Source organism: Schistocerca gregaria, chromosome 1 (assembly GCF_023897955.1).
Source record: "Schistocerca gregaria isolate iqSchGreg1 chromosome 1, iqSchGreg1.2, whole genome shotgun sequence".
Classification (NCBI taxonomy): Eukaryota; Metazoa; Arthropoda; class Insecta; order Orthoptera; family Acrididae; genus Schistocerca; species Schistocerca gregaria.
Genome location: NC_064920.1, coordinates 218,859,907 through 218,878,081, shown reverse-complemented (window position 1 = coordinate 218,878,081; position 18,175 = coordinate 218,859,907). Strand labels below are relative to the sequence as shown.

At 39.9% G+C, this 18,175-nt stretch overlaps 1 protein-coding gene across 6 annotated transcripts in view; it reads right to left on the bottom strand.

Moving 5' to 3' along the window:
- Positions 1-3,300: 3,300 nt before the first annotated feature.
- LOC126337435 (tubulin polyglutamylase TTLL5) overlaps positions 3,301-18,175 on the bottom strand; it is a 268,881-nt gene continuing 254,006 nt past the window's right edge. For all 6 annotated transcript variants that reach the window (XM_050001468.1, XM_050001470.1, XM_050001472.1 and 3 more), the window contains one exon: positions 3,301-7,234. In XM_050001468.1, coding sequence (XP_049857425.1) covers positions 7,006-7,234 — 229 coding nt within the window. In that variant the 3' untranslated portion in view covers positions 3,301-7,005. The remainder of the gene's footprint in view (positions 7,235-18,175) is intronic.

Genomic DNA, 18,175 nt, shown 5'->3' with positions numbered 1-18,175 from the left:
TCCCAAATAGCAAAACTCCATTACTACTTTAAGTGTCTCATTTCCTAATCTAATTCCCACAGCATCACCCGACTTAATTCAACTACATTCCATTATCTTCGTTTTGCTTTTGTTGATGTTCATCTTATATCCTCCTTTCAAGACCCTGTCCATTCCGTTCAACTGCTCATCCAGGTCCTTAGCTGTCTGACAGAATTACAGTGCAATTGGAAAATATCAAAGTTTTTATTTCTGCTCCATGGATTTTAATACCTACTCCAAATTTTTCTTTTGTTTCCTTTACTGCTTGCTCAATATAGAGATTGAATAACATCGAGGAGAGGCTACAACCCTGTCTCACTCCCTTCCCAACCATTGCTTTCCTTTCGTGTCCCTCGACCCTTATAACTGCAATCTGGTTTCTGTACAAATTGTAAATAGCCTTCTGTTCCCTGTATTTTACTCCTGCCACCCTCAGAATTTGAAAGTGAGTATTGCAGTCAACATTGTCAAAAGCTTTCTCGTAAGTCTACAAATGCTAGATACGTAGGTTTGCCTTTTCTTAATCTTTCTTCTAAGATAAGTCGTAGGGTCAGTATTGCCTCACATGTTCCACTATTTCTACAGAATCCAAACTGATCTTCCCTGAGGTCGGCTTCTACGTTTTTCCATTCATCTGTAAAGAATTCGTATTAGTACTTCGCAGCTGTGGCTTATTGAACTGATAGTTTGGTAATTTTCACATTTGTCAACACCTGCTTTCTTTGGGATTGGAATTATTATATTCTTCTTGAAGTCTGAGGGTATTTCAACTGTCTCATGCATCTTTTTCACCAGATGGTAGAGTTTTGTCATGGCTGGTTCTCCGAAGGCTATCAAGTAGTTCTAATGGAACATTGTCTACTCCCAGGGCCTTGTTTCGACTTAGGTATTTCAGTGCTCTGTCAAACTCTTCATGCAGTATCATATCTCCCATTTCATCTTCATCTACGTCCTCTTCTATCTCCATAATATTGCCCTAAAGAACATCACCCTTGTATAGACGCTCTATGTATTCCTTCCACCTTTCCAATTTCGCTTCTTTGCTTAGTACTGGTTTTCCACCTGAGCTCTTCATATTTGTAAAAGTGGTTCTCTTTTCTCCAAAGGTTTCTTATTTTCCTATCTATCTTACATTTATCATCTAGCCATCACTGATAAGTAATTTTGCACTTCCTTTCGATCTCATTTTTGAGATGTTTGTATTTTTTCTTGCCTGCTTCATTTACTACGCTTTTATATTTTCTCATTTCATCAATTAAATTCAATCTCTCTTCTGTTACCCAAGGATTTCTACTAGACCTTGTCTTTTTTTCTACTTCATCCTCTGCTGCCTTCCCTTTGTCATCTCTCAAAGCTACCCATTCTTCTTCTTCTTCTTCTTCTTCTTCTCTATTTCTTTCCCCCGTTCTTGTCAACCTTTTCCTAATGCTCTCACTGAAACCCTCTGCAACCTCTGGTTCTTTCAATTTATCCAGGTTCAATTTCCTTTAATTCCCACCTTCTTGCAGTTTCTTTAGCTTTAATGTACAGGTCATAACCAATTGATTGTGGTAAGAGACCACATCTGCCCCTGGAAATGTCTTACAATTTAAAACCTGGTTCCTAAACCTATGTCTCACCATTATATAATCTATCTGAAACCTTCCAGTGTCTTCAGGTTTCTTCCACATACACAACCTTCTTTCATGATTCTTAAACCAAGCGTTAGCTATGAGTAAGTAATGCTCTGTGCGAAATTCTACCAGCTTCCTCTTTCATTCCTTACCTCCATTCCATATTCACCTATTACTTTTCCTTCTCTTCCTTTTCCTTATCAAATTCCAGTCTCCCATGACTATTAAATTTGCACCTCCCTTCATTATATGAATAATTTCTTTTATTTCATCATTCATTTCTTCAATTTCTTCATCATCTGCGGAGCTAGTAGGCATATATACTTGTACTACTGTGGTAGGTGTGGGCTTTGTGTCTATCTTGGCTACAATGATGCATTCACTATGCTGTTCATAGTAGCTTACCTGTGCTCCTATTTTTTGTTCATTATTAAGCCTACTTCTGTATTACCGCTTCTTTATTTTGTATTTATAGCCCTGTATTCACCCGGCCAGAAGCCTTGTTCCTCCTACCACCAAATTCACTAATTCCCACTATATCTAACTTTAACCTATCCATTTCCCTTTTTAAATTTTCTAACCTACCTGCCCCATTAAGGGATCTGACCTTCCATGCTCCGATCCGCTGAACGCCAGTTTTGTTTCTCCCGATACCAACGTCATCCCGAGTAGTCCCCGCCGAAGATCTGAATGGAGGACTCTTTTTACCTCCAGAATGTTTTACCCAAGAGGATGCCATCATCGTTTAATCACACAGTAAAGCTGTATGCTCTTGGGACAAATTACCACTGTAGTTTTCCCTTGCTTTCAGCCATTCGCAGTACCAGCACAGCAAGGCCATTTTGGTTAGTCAATCATCCAGACTGTTACCCCTGCAACTACTGAAAAGGCTGCTGCCATCTTCAGGAACCACACATTTGTCTGGCCTCTGAATAGATTCTGCTTCGTTTTGGTTGCACCTACGGTACAGCTATCTGTATCATTGAGGAACACCAGCCTCCCCACCAATTGCAAGGTCCCTGGTTCATGGGAGGAGGATGCTTTTGGCTTAATTTTGCCAGTACCAAAACATGTGACTATTCCTCCATGACCTGTGTCCAATGTAAGTGTCCCCGTAAAACATAAGAAAATGGAAGATATCAAGAAGGTTGTGAAAGACACACTATTCAAATAAATGTAGTAGTATGAAGATACATAGTCCGTACATGTAGAAGAGGATAGTCTTTACATGTAGAAGAGGACTTGTGTTTTAGACTAAAATGTTACAATATGTACTGCAGACCCAAAATAAATGACATTTTACCACTCCAGTGCCAATGTGTTCTTTAAAAATAAACCTTTAAATATATGGAGCAATAAGAAATTAGATTTTGGAAGTCGTTGCAAAAAGGTTCTCAATTGTCACAATTCAGACTCGTAAATTTCTTCTTATTGAATGTACTAACTAATTTGGTTGTACAATGTATCCTGTAATTTTTAATACTGATTTAATGTAACAAAATAGTTTTACTGGGAGTAACAGTGAGTGTGTAGCAATTGGTGTTTTTCTTTAAACTAGGCTGTACAGATGTAGTGCCTTTTAAGAAGTGGTGATTCAAAGGGTTTTCATATTTGCAATTATTCTTTACGCACCTTTGTTTGGAGTGGAAGTCATAAACAAGAAACCAATATAACAAAATCGTTTTCTGTCCAGATATCAAGTGAATATATTTGCATTGAATACAAAGTTGAGAAAAATAGCTGCCATGAGTGAAGACTGACTTACATCTTTAAGCAGCGAACAGCGTAAATCTATGCCAAATGAGCACATTTAAGTCTACAAAGCTGTGCCCACAAAAATACACAATTTCAAATTCATGTACATTATGACAATTTCCTCCATCATCCATAAGACAGGTTACAGTGCACTTGTCCAAATACAATGTGAGGTACAATATTTTAATGCACTTCATAAAAAATCTTCCAAAAATTTTTTAGTTCAGTGACTACATCTGTAAAAAACATCAGCTTAAAGAATGGCATACGTCGTTTTCACTGTTAAAATATCACAAGTACTTCAGATATTTCTGATAAAGTTAAGTACACAAACTCAGCACTTCATGTAAGGAATGTTTTTCACATAACTGGAAACAGTGTTACAGCTTTTACTACAGTTCATTTGCTACATATACTGTGATTCTATTAACTGTAGAAATTTGTGCTTCACTGAGTGAAAAACCACTGGATACTTTCACAAACCATTATTAATAAGTGACACCAGTTTACTAAACATACCATGTTGTAAGTATCATACCATAGAAGTATTACTAAACGCATGATATACAAAACTGAACATGTAAAACATACAAATTACTTTGGCATCATTACTAAATCTTACACATCTATGAAAGATAATAAAATTTCTCATTGAAAGGCCTTTCTGTTTACAGTGAAAATTATGACTTTGTTAGCTAATTCTATTTTTTAGAAGGAAAAATCTTTGTCATGAATCAACGACAAGCAAAATGAAAGGGAAAAGAGGTGATAATTTAATATGGAATGAGAAATCAGTCCAACTGAGACAAGATAGTTTGTATCCATGTATATCCAGCTTTCAAAATAACTAAACCACTTTTCTAGTTTCCTGTCCACTTCACCCTTATTTGAATGTGAATATTGTTAATAATTAAAGTTCAGCATTTAAATGTTAAGTATTTATGATAGATTGATTGACCACAATTGTCACCATATGAGCAACCACTTAATCTAATACCACTGCTATTCACTAATAATAAAATAATAATAAAGAGCACCTTAATGACCAGAACAGTCTCTTCTGTAAGATTATACAATGGAATTCTCCACATAGTGAAAAATGTAGCTTTAACTTCTGAGCTAAAAGCTAGTGTGATTATTGCTTTAAAAGCTTTTAAACATTAATTCTGAAAGACTTTGACTTTTTTTGTGCATTAATTGCATGGGTAAGTAGTGTCAGAGAGAGAGAGAGAGAGAGAGAGAGAGAGAGAGAGAGAGAGAGAGAGAGAGAGAGAGAGAGAGAGAAGGGGTTAGGGGACAGATGAGCCACATGTTGTTACTATTTCATTTAAAAAAACTGCACGCACATTTATAACTAAAAACCAAAAGAAAAGTAATTATACCAATATTATACCAGTAATTAAGTACTCTTGCCCAAGTACATTTAATGACTGCTTTTCCCATGTAACATTACTTCCAAGAGAGGCAGCTCAACTACTTACAAGAACTGTTTACATTTCTCGTTGATGTTACTATTGGTTAAGGTCACTGACGAGTATTTTATATTCCTCATAGTAAGGAAGACAGCATAGTATCAGCTGTTCTTTTGTTTCAGTATTTCTCATTTTACACAGTTTGCACATTGAGTAGGCAGAGAAAACAAAAATATAAAAGACTAATACTCAAATAATTTGAATAAAACATTGCTCTCAAATAGAGGCAGGTGCAGTACCATTACACAGGTATCAGGCTTATTTTATGACTCAATGCAGCCAAGAGTTATTGAGTAGCCAAGAGTTATTGCCTACAAGGGGTAGATGAAACTGATGACAGTAATTGTAAGTTGACAATAATCACTGCCTTATCAAAAAAATATGAAAATTATATGTCCTTGAAGTTTTATATATTTTACTCACACTGAACAAAAAAATTAAATGAATTTTTTCAATCAATAACATATGATGCAGTGCAAGTAATCCGTTACACCAACACACTTACAAAGTTCACATTTCACATTTGCCTCCAACTCATTCTTCTCCCCACACTTTCCAAGAACATCTCACAAATTTACCTTCTTAAGTTCCTTTATGGGAGGTGGGGAAGGGACTGGGAAAATCTCTGGTGGTGAAACTACATTTTTGTAGTATTCCTCAAACTGATGCCAACAAGAGAGTGAACCTTAAAGTAATTTATGATAATGATTTCTATCAAATTTAACTTCTAGCTTTAATTTTTGTGAACAGTTTCACAAGTAAGCTTTACAATACTAATCTCCGAGCCATCGTGAGTGCTCACAAACCTTACTCATTCAGAAAGAAGTTTGTATCTTGTCCTAGTTAAAAGCCAAATTATGTTTCTGTGTTATCTGTAAACTACTATTCAGATGATTTACTTTGTGCCACTTATAGTTTTTCCTCCAGATTTTTTGTCCATTCAGCAAAACAATGTTAATGCATTATAAAAATTCTGGAAACTTGCATTTCACATGACACAAACATCAACAAAATGATTTTTATGCATTAATGACACGAAATTCCTGTGCAAGAATACTTGAAGTTTAGGTATATGTAATTATAAACCATTACCATGAGGATGGGAGTCTTAACTGTGTATAAAATCTATTTTAAAAATAATGTTCATTTATGAGAACTTAATAATAATTATTATTATCATAGCACCCCTCAACATACAGTTTCTATGGCACTACTGGTAACTTGCTTATTTAATTGTACTTCATGGATGAAAAATTGTTGGGAGTTGCTGCATGTGCACTACTGCTTTACTGGTGACTATTGTTAAAAAGCAATTGAGCAACTGAAATTTATTCAAAATAACTTTGCTTGATTTGTTGTTATTGTACAAGATAAAATCATTGCATCAGCCTTCAACACAATTTGTTTTGTTTATGTCACAATTCACCACTGCATACAGAAAATTAAATTGTAATCACAATCACAATGAACAATTGCTCTGGCAGTGTTTCTTTCCTTTCGTTGCCTCCAATAAAGCACCAAAAAACAGTCCTTCAAAGCAATACATTTGTCCAATCTCTTAGTGAACAATAATAAGATATTATACAAGAAGGTATTAGTAGTTGAATGACATAATAAATAACATAAATAATTAGAAAGATGGAAAGGCTGCACTGACTAACACTATCTAGCTAAATAAATAACAAAATACTGAAATTATGCCACTGCAGCCTTTGACACTGTTCACAACTCTAAAAAGTACCCTGTGAGTAAATATATAAAAACAAATATCAAAAAAATAATTGTGATTGCACCATGACCCATCACTCACATGGAATTCTTTTATAAAAAATGCCACATACTGTTGCAAAAATGAGGATTTAACTTATACAAAGATCACAGACTTTTTTTAACGGCTGCTATTTCAGGCAGCCATAAAAACAGGAAGGCCGTCTAAATACTTCTTTTAATCACTGTCTCCAACAACAAAATAAATAAAAACAATTAAAATACAACAGTAGCACTACCATTATCGAAGTTATCATTTCAAGAAATACTTTTCCTAACCCACGTCAAACTCAACTAACAACGTCAAGGCAATACTTTACATGACTAGCTTGTCACATACATGGAACGGATACGTAAAAATCATATACCACAATGTATCACAGTGCTCTAGAGACTTTAGTAGTGGATGCCCTTTTAGCAGCAGGTTGTTTTGAAAGAGAGGCACGACGAGTCTCACAAGATGTACCTCCAGGTGCATGTGGATACGAACGCAGCAAACCCAATGGGTGACGAGTTGTTGGGGCTGGTCCACAACGTCCTAGGTACGTGTGCACACATTTAAACACACGTGAATGAGCCGACAGGACTTCCTCCAGATCAGACTCACTGAAACACAAACAAAAATGTCAATTAAGTACTGACAACATTTACCTTTCTTATATGGTATTAACACACCAGATGACTACACAAAGTTTGAAGAATGACTTCATTCTGGTCTATTACTGCGCTTTCTTAGAAATGCTTGGCAGTAACGGTATCCAGTTTGATACCCTCCCTAATTCAGTAATCTAAAAACAAATATTTGCTGTCAGCTACCAGTGTGCTGTGCTTATTTTCTGTACTCAATTAGAATGTCTTATGTATTTCCATACACCACTCTTTTAATATGTATGTCCATACACCACTCTTAATACAGTTCATGTCCAACTTTCTGTAATGAAGAGTTGGCTGCATGACATATACACCAAGTGTCAATAAAACTAAATACACAACTGAAATTACTGCCAAAAGTTTCAATAGAGTATTAACAATATTAGAAGAGGTAGTGCCATTGTGCTTTGGATGATGTTCAATAGCCATCTGCCACCAAACCTAAATAAGAATACTTTTCATTTCATGGTTGGTTTGAGTACAAATCAATTGAAAAGAAAACTTGCCGAGCCCAACAGTATGATCAGCATACTCTTGGGAAGAGAGTGGCATCCCTCAACATATGAGGTCTGTTAGGGAAGTATACGACCCTTAGCTGGGAAAAATAACTAGCTTACCTCGAGTGCTCTGGATACCTAATCACCCTCTAAGTTGTATCCTTGGGATTCCACCCACTTCTTCCAGCAGTGCCACTATTGTTGGAAGCACACTGATGGATGGAGTTTAGCTCAGCTCTCAATACTGACACAATGTCTTCTCTTATCTGAAATCACATTCATTTCAATGGTCTCTTGAGTTTGGGAAACAGCCAAAAGTTACCATATCAGGAGAGTAAGGAGCCTGCTGAAGCAAAGGACCCTGGTTTTCACCAATGCTAAGAATGTGCTGGAGCACTGTTGTGATTGACATGCCAATTTTCTGTAGACCACAAGTCCAGTCTCTTGTGCCCCACAGCATCACGCAGGCGATGGAGGACATCCCTGTAGGACTCTTTAGTTATTGACTGACCCTGTGGTGTTTAATGACTGGTTGGTTGGTTTGTGGGACTGAAGGTTCAAATGGCTCTGAGCACTATAGGACTTAACATCTGAGGTCATGAGTCCCCTAGAACTTAGAACTATGTAAACCTAACTAACCTGAAGACATCACACACATCCATGCCCAAGGCAGGATTCGAACCTGCGACCGTAGTGGTTTCGCGGTTCCGGACTGTAGCGCTTAGAACCACTCAGCCACTCCGGCCGGCGGGACTGAAGGGACCAGACTACTAGGGCCAACAGTCCCTTTTTTCACGAACGTGAAACTCCTACAAACAATAAAAACAAACAATGGAGATGACACAGTGCAAAAAAGACAGGCAGAGACCAGAGAAAAGGAATTAAAATCACACAGAGTGTGGCAGTGGTTGGTCGACCATAGAAACAAAAAAGGATAAGCCAACCACCAAGAAACGCACTAGCAGCTCAGTCAAAGTGTATGCTAAAGGGGCCAGACTCAACACAAAAAAAGAACAAACACTTACATCAAGCGATAAAAAACGCCTGCACGAATACAACTCAAAACTAAATCTGCCATCGCATCGTCATCTGATAACAGTGCAGGAAGTGTATCAGGCAGCGCTAACATCCGCCTGAGTGGAGTTAAAAGCAGGCAGTCCAACAAGATGTGGACCACCGTCACAGCTGACCCGCAGTGACATACAGGCAGGTCCTCGTGGCACAATAAATAGCCGTGTATTATCCTGGTGTGGCCAATGCACAGCCAGCAGAGGACAACAGAGTCCTTGCGAGACCCCCACAAGGAGGAGCACCATGCACCGGTAGCCTCCTTGATGGCCCGAAGTTACTTTGGTGTCTTTCTTCACCCCAAGTGCGAAGTACCTTCTGCCACAAAACTGACCTGAGGTCACTGTCCGAAAGGCCAATCTCCAATGCTAGTGCACCGACAGCTTGTTTGGCCAGTGTGTCAACATGTTCATTTCCCGGGATGCCGACATGACCTGGGGTCCACACAAAGACCACAGAGAGGCTGCAATGTGTAAGAGTATGGAGGGACGCCTGGATAGCCATCACCAGACGAGAGTGAGGTAAACAATGCTTGATAGCTCATAAACTGCTGAGGGAGTCACTATAAATAACGAAGGACTTGCCTGAGCAGGAGCAGATATACTCTAGGGCGTGAGAGATGGCAACCAGCTCGGCAATGAAAACACTGCAGTCAGTCGGTAATGATTGTTGTTCATAATGATCCCCTAGAGTAAGAGCATAACCGACATGACCAGCAACCATCAAACTGTTAGTATAGACAACATCAGAGCTTTGAAATGCGGCAAGGACTGAAAGAAAGCAGTGGTGGAGGGCCTCAGGAGGGACTGAGTCCTCTAGGCCCTGTGCCAAATTGAGCCAAAGGCATGGGGAGGGGGGGGCACACACCATGGGGGTATACACAGAGGGGCCTGGAAAAGATGTGGAAGAGGGAAAACCTCATGCCCAGAGAGAAGAGCTCTGACGTGAACCGCGACTGTACATCCTGACTGGGGCCACCGTTCCGGAATATGGACAACTGACTGAGGGAACAAGAGATGATAACTGGGATGCTCGGGCAAGCTACAAATGTGTGTATCATAAGCGGCCAGTAATCGTTGGTGCTGGAACCGCAATGGAGGGAACCTACCTCCACAAGTACGCTGTTGACAAGGCTTGTCCAGAAAGCTGTGAAGGATGGGGTCCAGCAACTGCAATGTAGAAGTGGATGTTGAACCATAAGCCAGGCTCCCATAATCTAGATGGGACTGAATTAATGCCTTGTACAAGGGTAGACCAATTGGCACCCCAGCTGGTATGACTCAAGCAACGAAGAGCGTCAAGATGCAGCCAGCACATCTGTTTAAGCTACTGAATATGAGGGAGCCAAATCAACGGGATATCAAAAACCAATCCCAAAACCCAATCCATCTCCACCACAGCAAGAGGTTCCTGTCAAGATAAATCCATGGCTCAGGGTGAACAGCTTGTCGCCGGCAGAAATGCGTAACCCAGGTCTTGGCAGCCAAAAACTGTAAGCCATGCACTACAACCCAAGACTGTGCCTTGTGGATAGCGCCCTGCAGCTGCTGTGCCAGTGGAGCTGAAGTATAGGCAGAAGTTGTCAGCACACAAGGAAGCTGAGACATACATTCCCACCATCGCAGCAAGCCCATTAATTGCAATTAAAAAGAAGCAGACACTTAAGACAGATCCTTGTGGTACCCCATTCTCCTGAACTTGGGAGGAACTATGGGAGGCCGCAACCTGCACGCGGAAGGATGAAGCGACAGAAAATTTTGTATGAAAATCGGGAGCGGACACTGAAGACCCCAACCATGAAGTGTAGAGAGGATGTGATGTCACCACGTCATATAGTATGCCTTCCGCATGTCAAAAAAGACAGTGACCAGATGCTGACAGTGGGCAAAGGCCATACGGATGGCTGACTCCAGGCAAACCAGATTATCGGCAGAAGAGCGGCCCTTACAGAACCCACCTTTGGTTGCCCTTGCAGGAGGGCTTCTTTGATTCAGTCTCCAGGACCGAAGACGATCACGAAGCCCTACGACCAGCTACCTGGGACTTCTTCAGCCCCTGGCGGGTGTCTGGGTTGCCACTCCTAGCAAGAAAAGCTGAAGTAGACTTACACTTCTCCGGCTTAGAAGTGGGGACTGGTGTCCCTGATGGTGGGGGGGGTGTTGCTCCTGAGGTAGGTGGTGCTGGAGCAACGGGGAGGACCATCAAGGGGGCAGGTGTGGTCCTTCAGCTCAGAGAGCTGACTGTATGTGGTGCAACAGATGGAGCCGTAACAGGAGTGACACTGGCGGCATTAAGATGATGTCATGCGCATGGGCTGAAGCTGCTCAAATTTCCGTTTAGCCTCAGTGTAGTTCAGTCGTTCCAGGGTCTTTTATTCTATTATTTTCCATTTGTTCTGTAAAATCTTACAGTCCTGCAAGCAAGGGGGATGGTGCTCTCCGCTATTGTCACAGATGGGAGGTGGGGCACATGGAGTATCAGGATGGGATGGACAACCACAATTGAGACACATGTGGCTGGGAGCACAGTGGGAAGACATATGGCCGAACTTCCAACACTTGGAGCACCACATCGGGAGAGGGATGTATGGCTTGACATCACAGCGATAGACCATCACCTTCATCTTCTCGGGTAATGTGTCACCCTCGAAGGCCAAGATGAAGGCACTGGTGGCACACTGATTATCCCTCAGACCTCGGTGGACACGCCAGACAAAATGGACACCTCAGTGCTCTAAGTTGGCACGCAGCTCGTTATCGGACTGTAAAAGAAGGCTCCTCTGAAAGATAATGCACTGGACCACATTTAAGCTCTTATGGGGCTTGATAGTAACAGAAACATCCCTCAATTTCTTACAAGCGAGTTATGCCCGTGACTGGGCAGAGAATGCTGTTTTTACCAAGACTGACCTGGACCGCATTTTTGATTCCCTCCACCTCCCCGAACTTGACCTCTAAATGCTCTACAAAGAACTGAGCCTTCATGGACACAAAGGATTCCCCATCAGCTCTTGTACAGACTAGATACCAGGGCGAATACGTCTCGCTGTCATTCATAGCCTTTCATTCCTCCCATGGTGTGGCCAGAGAGGGGAACGATTTGGGGTCATACATGTTTGCATTAAAGTGAGCCCTCGAACGCTTAGAGACTGCTGGTGGCTGGCCATCCGCAAGAGAAGATGTGCCACACTTCATTGAGTGTCATCTCCAACCAAGGGCCCTCCCCCATGGGCACCACTGAGCCACAGCAAGGGCCACCTGGCAAGATGGCAGTTAACGGCGCAGGCATCAGTAGAGCGATCCCTGTGTTATAAGGGGCTACAACCAACAGGGTACATGGCGGCCCCTCCACAATGGACTGACTACTGTGCTGGATATTAGGTGACAAGTGGTCCATGGTCATCGTCAGTGCAGAGAGTGACACTGCAGAGTGCATGGCAGAAATCACACCCAGGAATGTATCCTCGCCCAAGAGATGGAGAGAGAGCGGCAGTGCAATGCAACGACAAATAAGCTGGCTAAAGGTCTCAATGCACGATGGACACAATGTACCAAGTAAGGCACCCTACCCCAATTGGCTCACTCTTCGGAATAATTTTGAAATATGGTGGTCAAACCCAAGAGGGGACCATCACATAAGGGTCGAAACATTTGAGACTCCATTCTTACCCCCGAACCCACAGCGGGGGTTTAGTGATGGATTGATCCTGTGGTGCATACTTGTGATGTACCACACTGTGGGAGTCCAAGAAAGCAGTCAGCATCATTTTGATGTCGCTGTGCACTTGGCACGCCTTCTTTGGTCTTTGTGATGAGGAACGCTACCACTATGACAACTGGGATTCAATTTGGCTTCCGGGTCATATCTGTGCACCCACAACTCGTCATCAGTGATTATGGTGATCACAAAGATGGGGTCACTGACTGGAGTGCAGCATGTCCTGTGAGGCATCAACATGAATTTTGCCAACACACTCTTCATGGCCAAATCTTCAGTCACGATGTGCCGGAAAAGTGCTGATGGCCACTTCTTCCAAAATTTCTCTGATAGTCACACAAAGGTCCCGCATCACCACAGCAGTCACTCTGGCAGTGACCTGGTCATTTTGGCACATTGATGGCCAACTGGAGCTTGGCTTGGTCTCCACCAATGTGCAGCCATCTTTTAACCAATTGTACCAATCCTTAATTTGTGATATGCTCATAGCACTGCCACTGAAAGCTGTCTGAATCTTGCAAATGGTTTTCAGCTCACTGTTTCCCAGTTTCTGGCAAAATTTGATCCAGTAGGACGACTACAGTTGTACTATCATTTCCCTTACAATGATAAACCATCGTGGGCACTAAACACTACAACTTAGTCAACTGCTGCTTGCCAGCAACTGATGCTATCAACAGGTGGGGAAAAAATTCATGCGTGTGCACGAAGGTTCAAGGTCAGCTCATGTAAGCGCACTACATTCAAATCCATCAGACATTCGAGGGGGGTGGGGAGAGGGGGAGGTACTAACAGACCTCATATATTAGGCAGGAGTCACCATGCTGGGAGATTTCCAGTCAATGTAAACATCACCCACACAAGGAAAGAAACAGATGGAGCTGTATCCTCTGATATTTGGGAGATCCAACTTTATATTCACCATCTTTACTAGTAATGAAACTTACCTGTATCAATTTGGTTCAGCTAATGTAGTATCTGCAACTTTCAAGTTTCTTGTTCAACAGAAGTTTGGTTTCCTCATTTGGAAAAATACTGTTTAATATTTATTATTGGCACCAAATATAAATTAAATAAAAAAAAAAAAAACAAGCAACACCTTTTTAGCAGTAACTATTAAATTACTCAGTCTCATGGCTGTGTAAAAAAAGTAATAATAATAATAATAATAATAATAATAATAATAAATAATAATAATACAAGTTTTGTTAATGCTTTAAAAAAAAAAAGAAAAACTAATTCACAAATTTTGTTAATGCTTTCAAAGTCAGATATGCAAATAATGAAAGGGCAGTCACATAAAAGTAAGTAAACTGTTTATTACTTCAATAGTAATCACCTTAAATGTACATTTATCCCAATGTGAGACAAGACGGAAAAATGCTTACAGTTCCCTGCAAAACCACAATTGTACCTGGGCGTGCACTTCTGAATCTGAAGCAAATCAAAGGTCATGAATATCTTTCTCCCGGGCATCAAAAATAAGGGAATCACATGGATAGGTATCAGAACTGTATGGATGATGTGTAAGGGCTTCCCAACAAAACTTCTGCAGCATAGTTGAAACAGCTGGCACCTGGCCATCAATTTGCTTTGGATGAAGAGGTGCATGCTTCCATAAGCAGCTGTTAAACTTTTTCCATGAAGGTAGTGACCCTCTTGTCTCATTGTACAGGGTGTTCAGTGAAGGAGTTCTTGATTTAAAAATTAAGTACCTCGAAAACTAGACTGTTAGACAAGTGTAAAAAAAGGTGAGTTTACTGCAAAACTGTAAGAATTTTATACATAAACAATATAAAAGTTTTGAAAGCCCAAAAAATTGCTAATAGATGGCATTGTATCCGGTGCAGCTCTTACAGTATCAGCATGCATAATTAAACTTGTCCTTTGCGCGCAGTCTTTGCAATCATATGACAATCTTTTTGAAATGTCCCATCTCTTTTAATATGGGGGTGATGCAAACAATGAAATTTGCCATCACATCCTGTAATGTCCCAACAGAAATGTATTCAGATACCACACAGATCACCAATTCAAGCTTGTTCAGGATCATCTGATGGTTCTGGTAGACACTGTTTTTCAATATTCCCCATGAAAAGAAGTCACAAGGAATCAGATTGGGTGAAGATGGTGGCAAATCCGTCCCTGTGCCAGTAAATTGCAATAATCAAACCCAATGACTATTCCTTAAGCACCCATCGATGAAGTGAAACCCCCTTTTGGTGCAATGTGGTCTGGCCCAATCTTGCATGAACTACTCGGTGCCTCATCAATCCTCCGTCAATACCTGAATGGTGACAAATTGTTCCAAAATTGCAACATAACATTTACTAGTGATTGTTTCTCACTTGAAAGAATGACGACAAGGCCTTTCTTCATATTCAATGATTGTGAGACACTGCCTTACAAAGTCAGTCCTATGTATCACAGCTCATACAGGCATGGTCTGGTAGCTTTGAGTTTTGGATGGAAAATGTGGGCTTTGTATCAATTTCCTACATGCCAAAACGATTTAAACCAGTCTGTGCTGCAATGCTTAGGATGGATTCCAAGAGATTTTGCGGGATAAATCCAGAAACCATGGCAATATTTTCAAAAGTATGTACAGTTTGCCTGGGAGTGAACATTTTCTTCTATATCATGAGCCATGCTACCTGCCTGTTGGAATTTGGTGAAACGAAAATTGCACCTTGTAGCCGTAGGACTGTGTTCTAACCTGTGGTATTCCAGTAGCATAAAAACCATGCCATTCAAAGGAATACATCACTGTAGTCTCTTCCTTCAGCACATTAACTACATTTCAACAGGGGAGCTGATCGCTCCGAGTTGTATTGCAATTACAACACCACTTGTTAAAAGCTTTTTGAACTATTTCAAAACTTCAACAAAAAATTCTTCTAGCTTTCACAGTAAACATGCCTTTTGTTGCATTCATCTATCAATATTAGTTTTTGTGATATTCAACTTTGAAATTAGGAACTCATCCACTGGAAACCTTGTATTAACAGTTACTGTGATTACTTTTGATATAATGAAACAGTCTCCTCTGTATTCGTGCTTAAAAAAAGATGAAGTATTAATTCATAACAAAAATATAAACAACTTTTTAATAAGAGCTCTAAATGTGCAAAGACATCAGTTTTATAGCCCACACCACACCCTGAGAACTAGGGTATTTGCCTGCTTGAGACTCTACTGCTCTGTCTCTGCCTCCCTTCCCTTAGCTGGCTGTGGGCACCTGCACTTTAGTGGCATTCTTGGCTCCCCTCATCTACAAAGGCTGCTGCGCTGCATTTGCAACCAGGTATCAAGACTAATTTCTGCCGCTTCTATGCTGGCTTTTAACACAGAAGTGAACAGTCACGCAGTTTACGTTCACAGTCATTCTTTGTGTAATTTTAGTGTATATTTTCATTGCGTTGCCAACATGAGCGAGCCAGCAACTGAACACCTTGTAAAATTTTTATCAGGAACACCTTTTTCTACATTTATGTACCAAAAAATGTGTGAATTTAAGGACAAACGACTTATTCCTATACTCAGTGTAGTTTTAACTAAAGCCAAACAAGAACACACTTTTCAGACAGCCTGGTATGATAAGTATACTTGGTTGACTGCGAATGCAGATAACAACAGATTATATTGTTATATATGTCTTCTGTTTGATGGTGAGAGGAATGGTGCAAGAGGGCATTTTTACAATAAAGAACTTTGACTGGAAAGAACAAAAGCATCAGATATTAAAATGTCACCTGCAGAACAAAGAATCATTTCAGTAGATTGTCAACAATGATTTAGACTCTGTTGAAGAAGAAATAAAGTTCCTGCATTTGGTTTTGACCCTACCTGCAACTACAGCAAGTAGTGAACGAAGCACGAGTACTCTTAAACGCGTGAAGAATTATTTAAGGAATTCAATGTCCAACACTCGGATGTTGTGTTTGAGTATGTTAACAGGAGAAGAGAGCCTACTTGGAGAGGTATCCAGATATCAGCTCTTTGCAGACCGAGTTATAGACTTATTCATGGAAAGAAAAGACAGGCACAGTGCACTTGTGTACAAGAAAATATAAGTGCTTCTTCTCTTGCTGCTGGCATTCTCCAAATTTGTCAGCATTTCTTGAACAAGTTAATAATAATAATAATAATAATAATAATAATAATAATAATAATAATTTTGCAACATGAAGTCACCAAAGCAATTAATTCTACTCACAATTGGAAAGCCCCTGGAAAAGATAAAATAGCAAGTTTCTGGCTAAAGTAGTTCACCTCTACACATTCACATCTAACTAAATTATTTAACAGTTACATTGCGGACCCATACACACATTCCCTGATACTTTTACACATGGAATAACTTATATGAAACTTAAAGATCAAGCAGACACAGCAAACCCAGCTAAATACCGCCCCATAACATGCCTACCAACAATATACAAAATATTAACTTCAGTCATTACGCAGAAATTAATGACACATACAACACAGAACAAAATTATAAATGAAGAACAAAAAGGCTGTTGCAAAGGAGCACGAGGATGTAAAGAGCAACTGATAATTGATGCAGAGGTGACATATCAAGCTAAAACTAAAAGGTCGCTACACTACACATACATTGATTACCGAAAAGCTTTTGATAGTGTACCCCACTCATGGTTACTACAAATGTTGGAAATATACAAAGTAGATCCTAAATTGATACAGTTCCTACACATAGTAATGACAAATTGGAAAACCACACTTAATATCCAAACAAATTCAAATAATATCACATCACAGCCAATACAGATTAAGCGTGGAATATACCAAGGAGACTCATTAAGTCCTTTCTGGTTCTGCCTTGCTCTGAACCCACTATCCAACTTGCTAAATAATACAAATTATGGATACAATATTACTGGAAAATACCAACACAAAATCACACATTTGCTATACATGGATGATCTAAAACTACTGGCAGCAACAAAACAACAACTCAACCAATTACTAAAGATAACAGAAGTATTCAGCAATGATATAAATATGGCTTTTGGAACAGACAAATGTAAGAAAAATAGCATAGTCAAGGGAAAACACACTAAACAAGAAGATTACATATTGGATAACCACAGCGACTGCATAGAAGCGATGGAATAAACAGATGCCTATAAATATCTAGGATACAGACAAAAAATAGGAATAGATAATACAAATGTTAAAGAAGAACTAAAAGAAAAATATAGACAAAGACTAACAAAAATACTGAAAACGGAATTGACAGCAAGAAACAAAACAAAAGCTATAAATACTTATGCTATACCAATACTGACCTACTCATTTGTAGTAGTGAAATGGAGTAACACAGACCTAGAAACGCTCAATACAATTACACGATCACAATGCCACACACAAGGAATACATCACATACATTCAGCAGCAGAAAGATTCACATTAAGCAGAAAGGAAGGAAGGAGGAAGGGGATTTATTGACATAGAAAACCTACGTTATGGACATATATAAAAACAAAGATTCCAAGACGTACCAAGCGGGAAAGCGCCGGTAGACAGGCACAATAATAAAAAAAAAAAAAACACACACACACACACACACACACACACACACACACACACA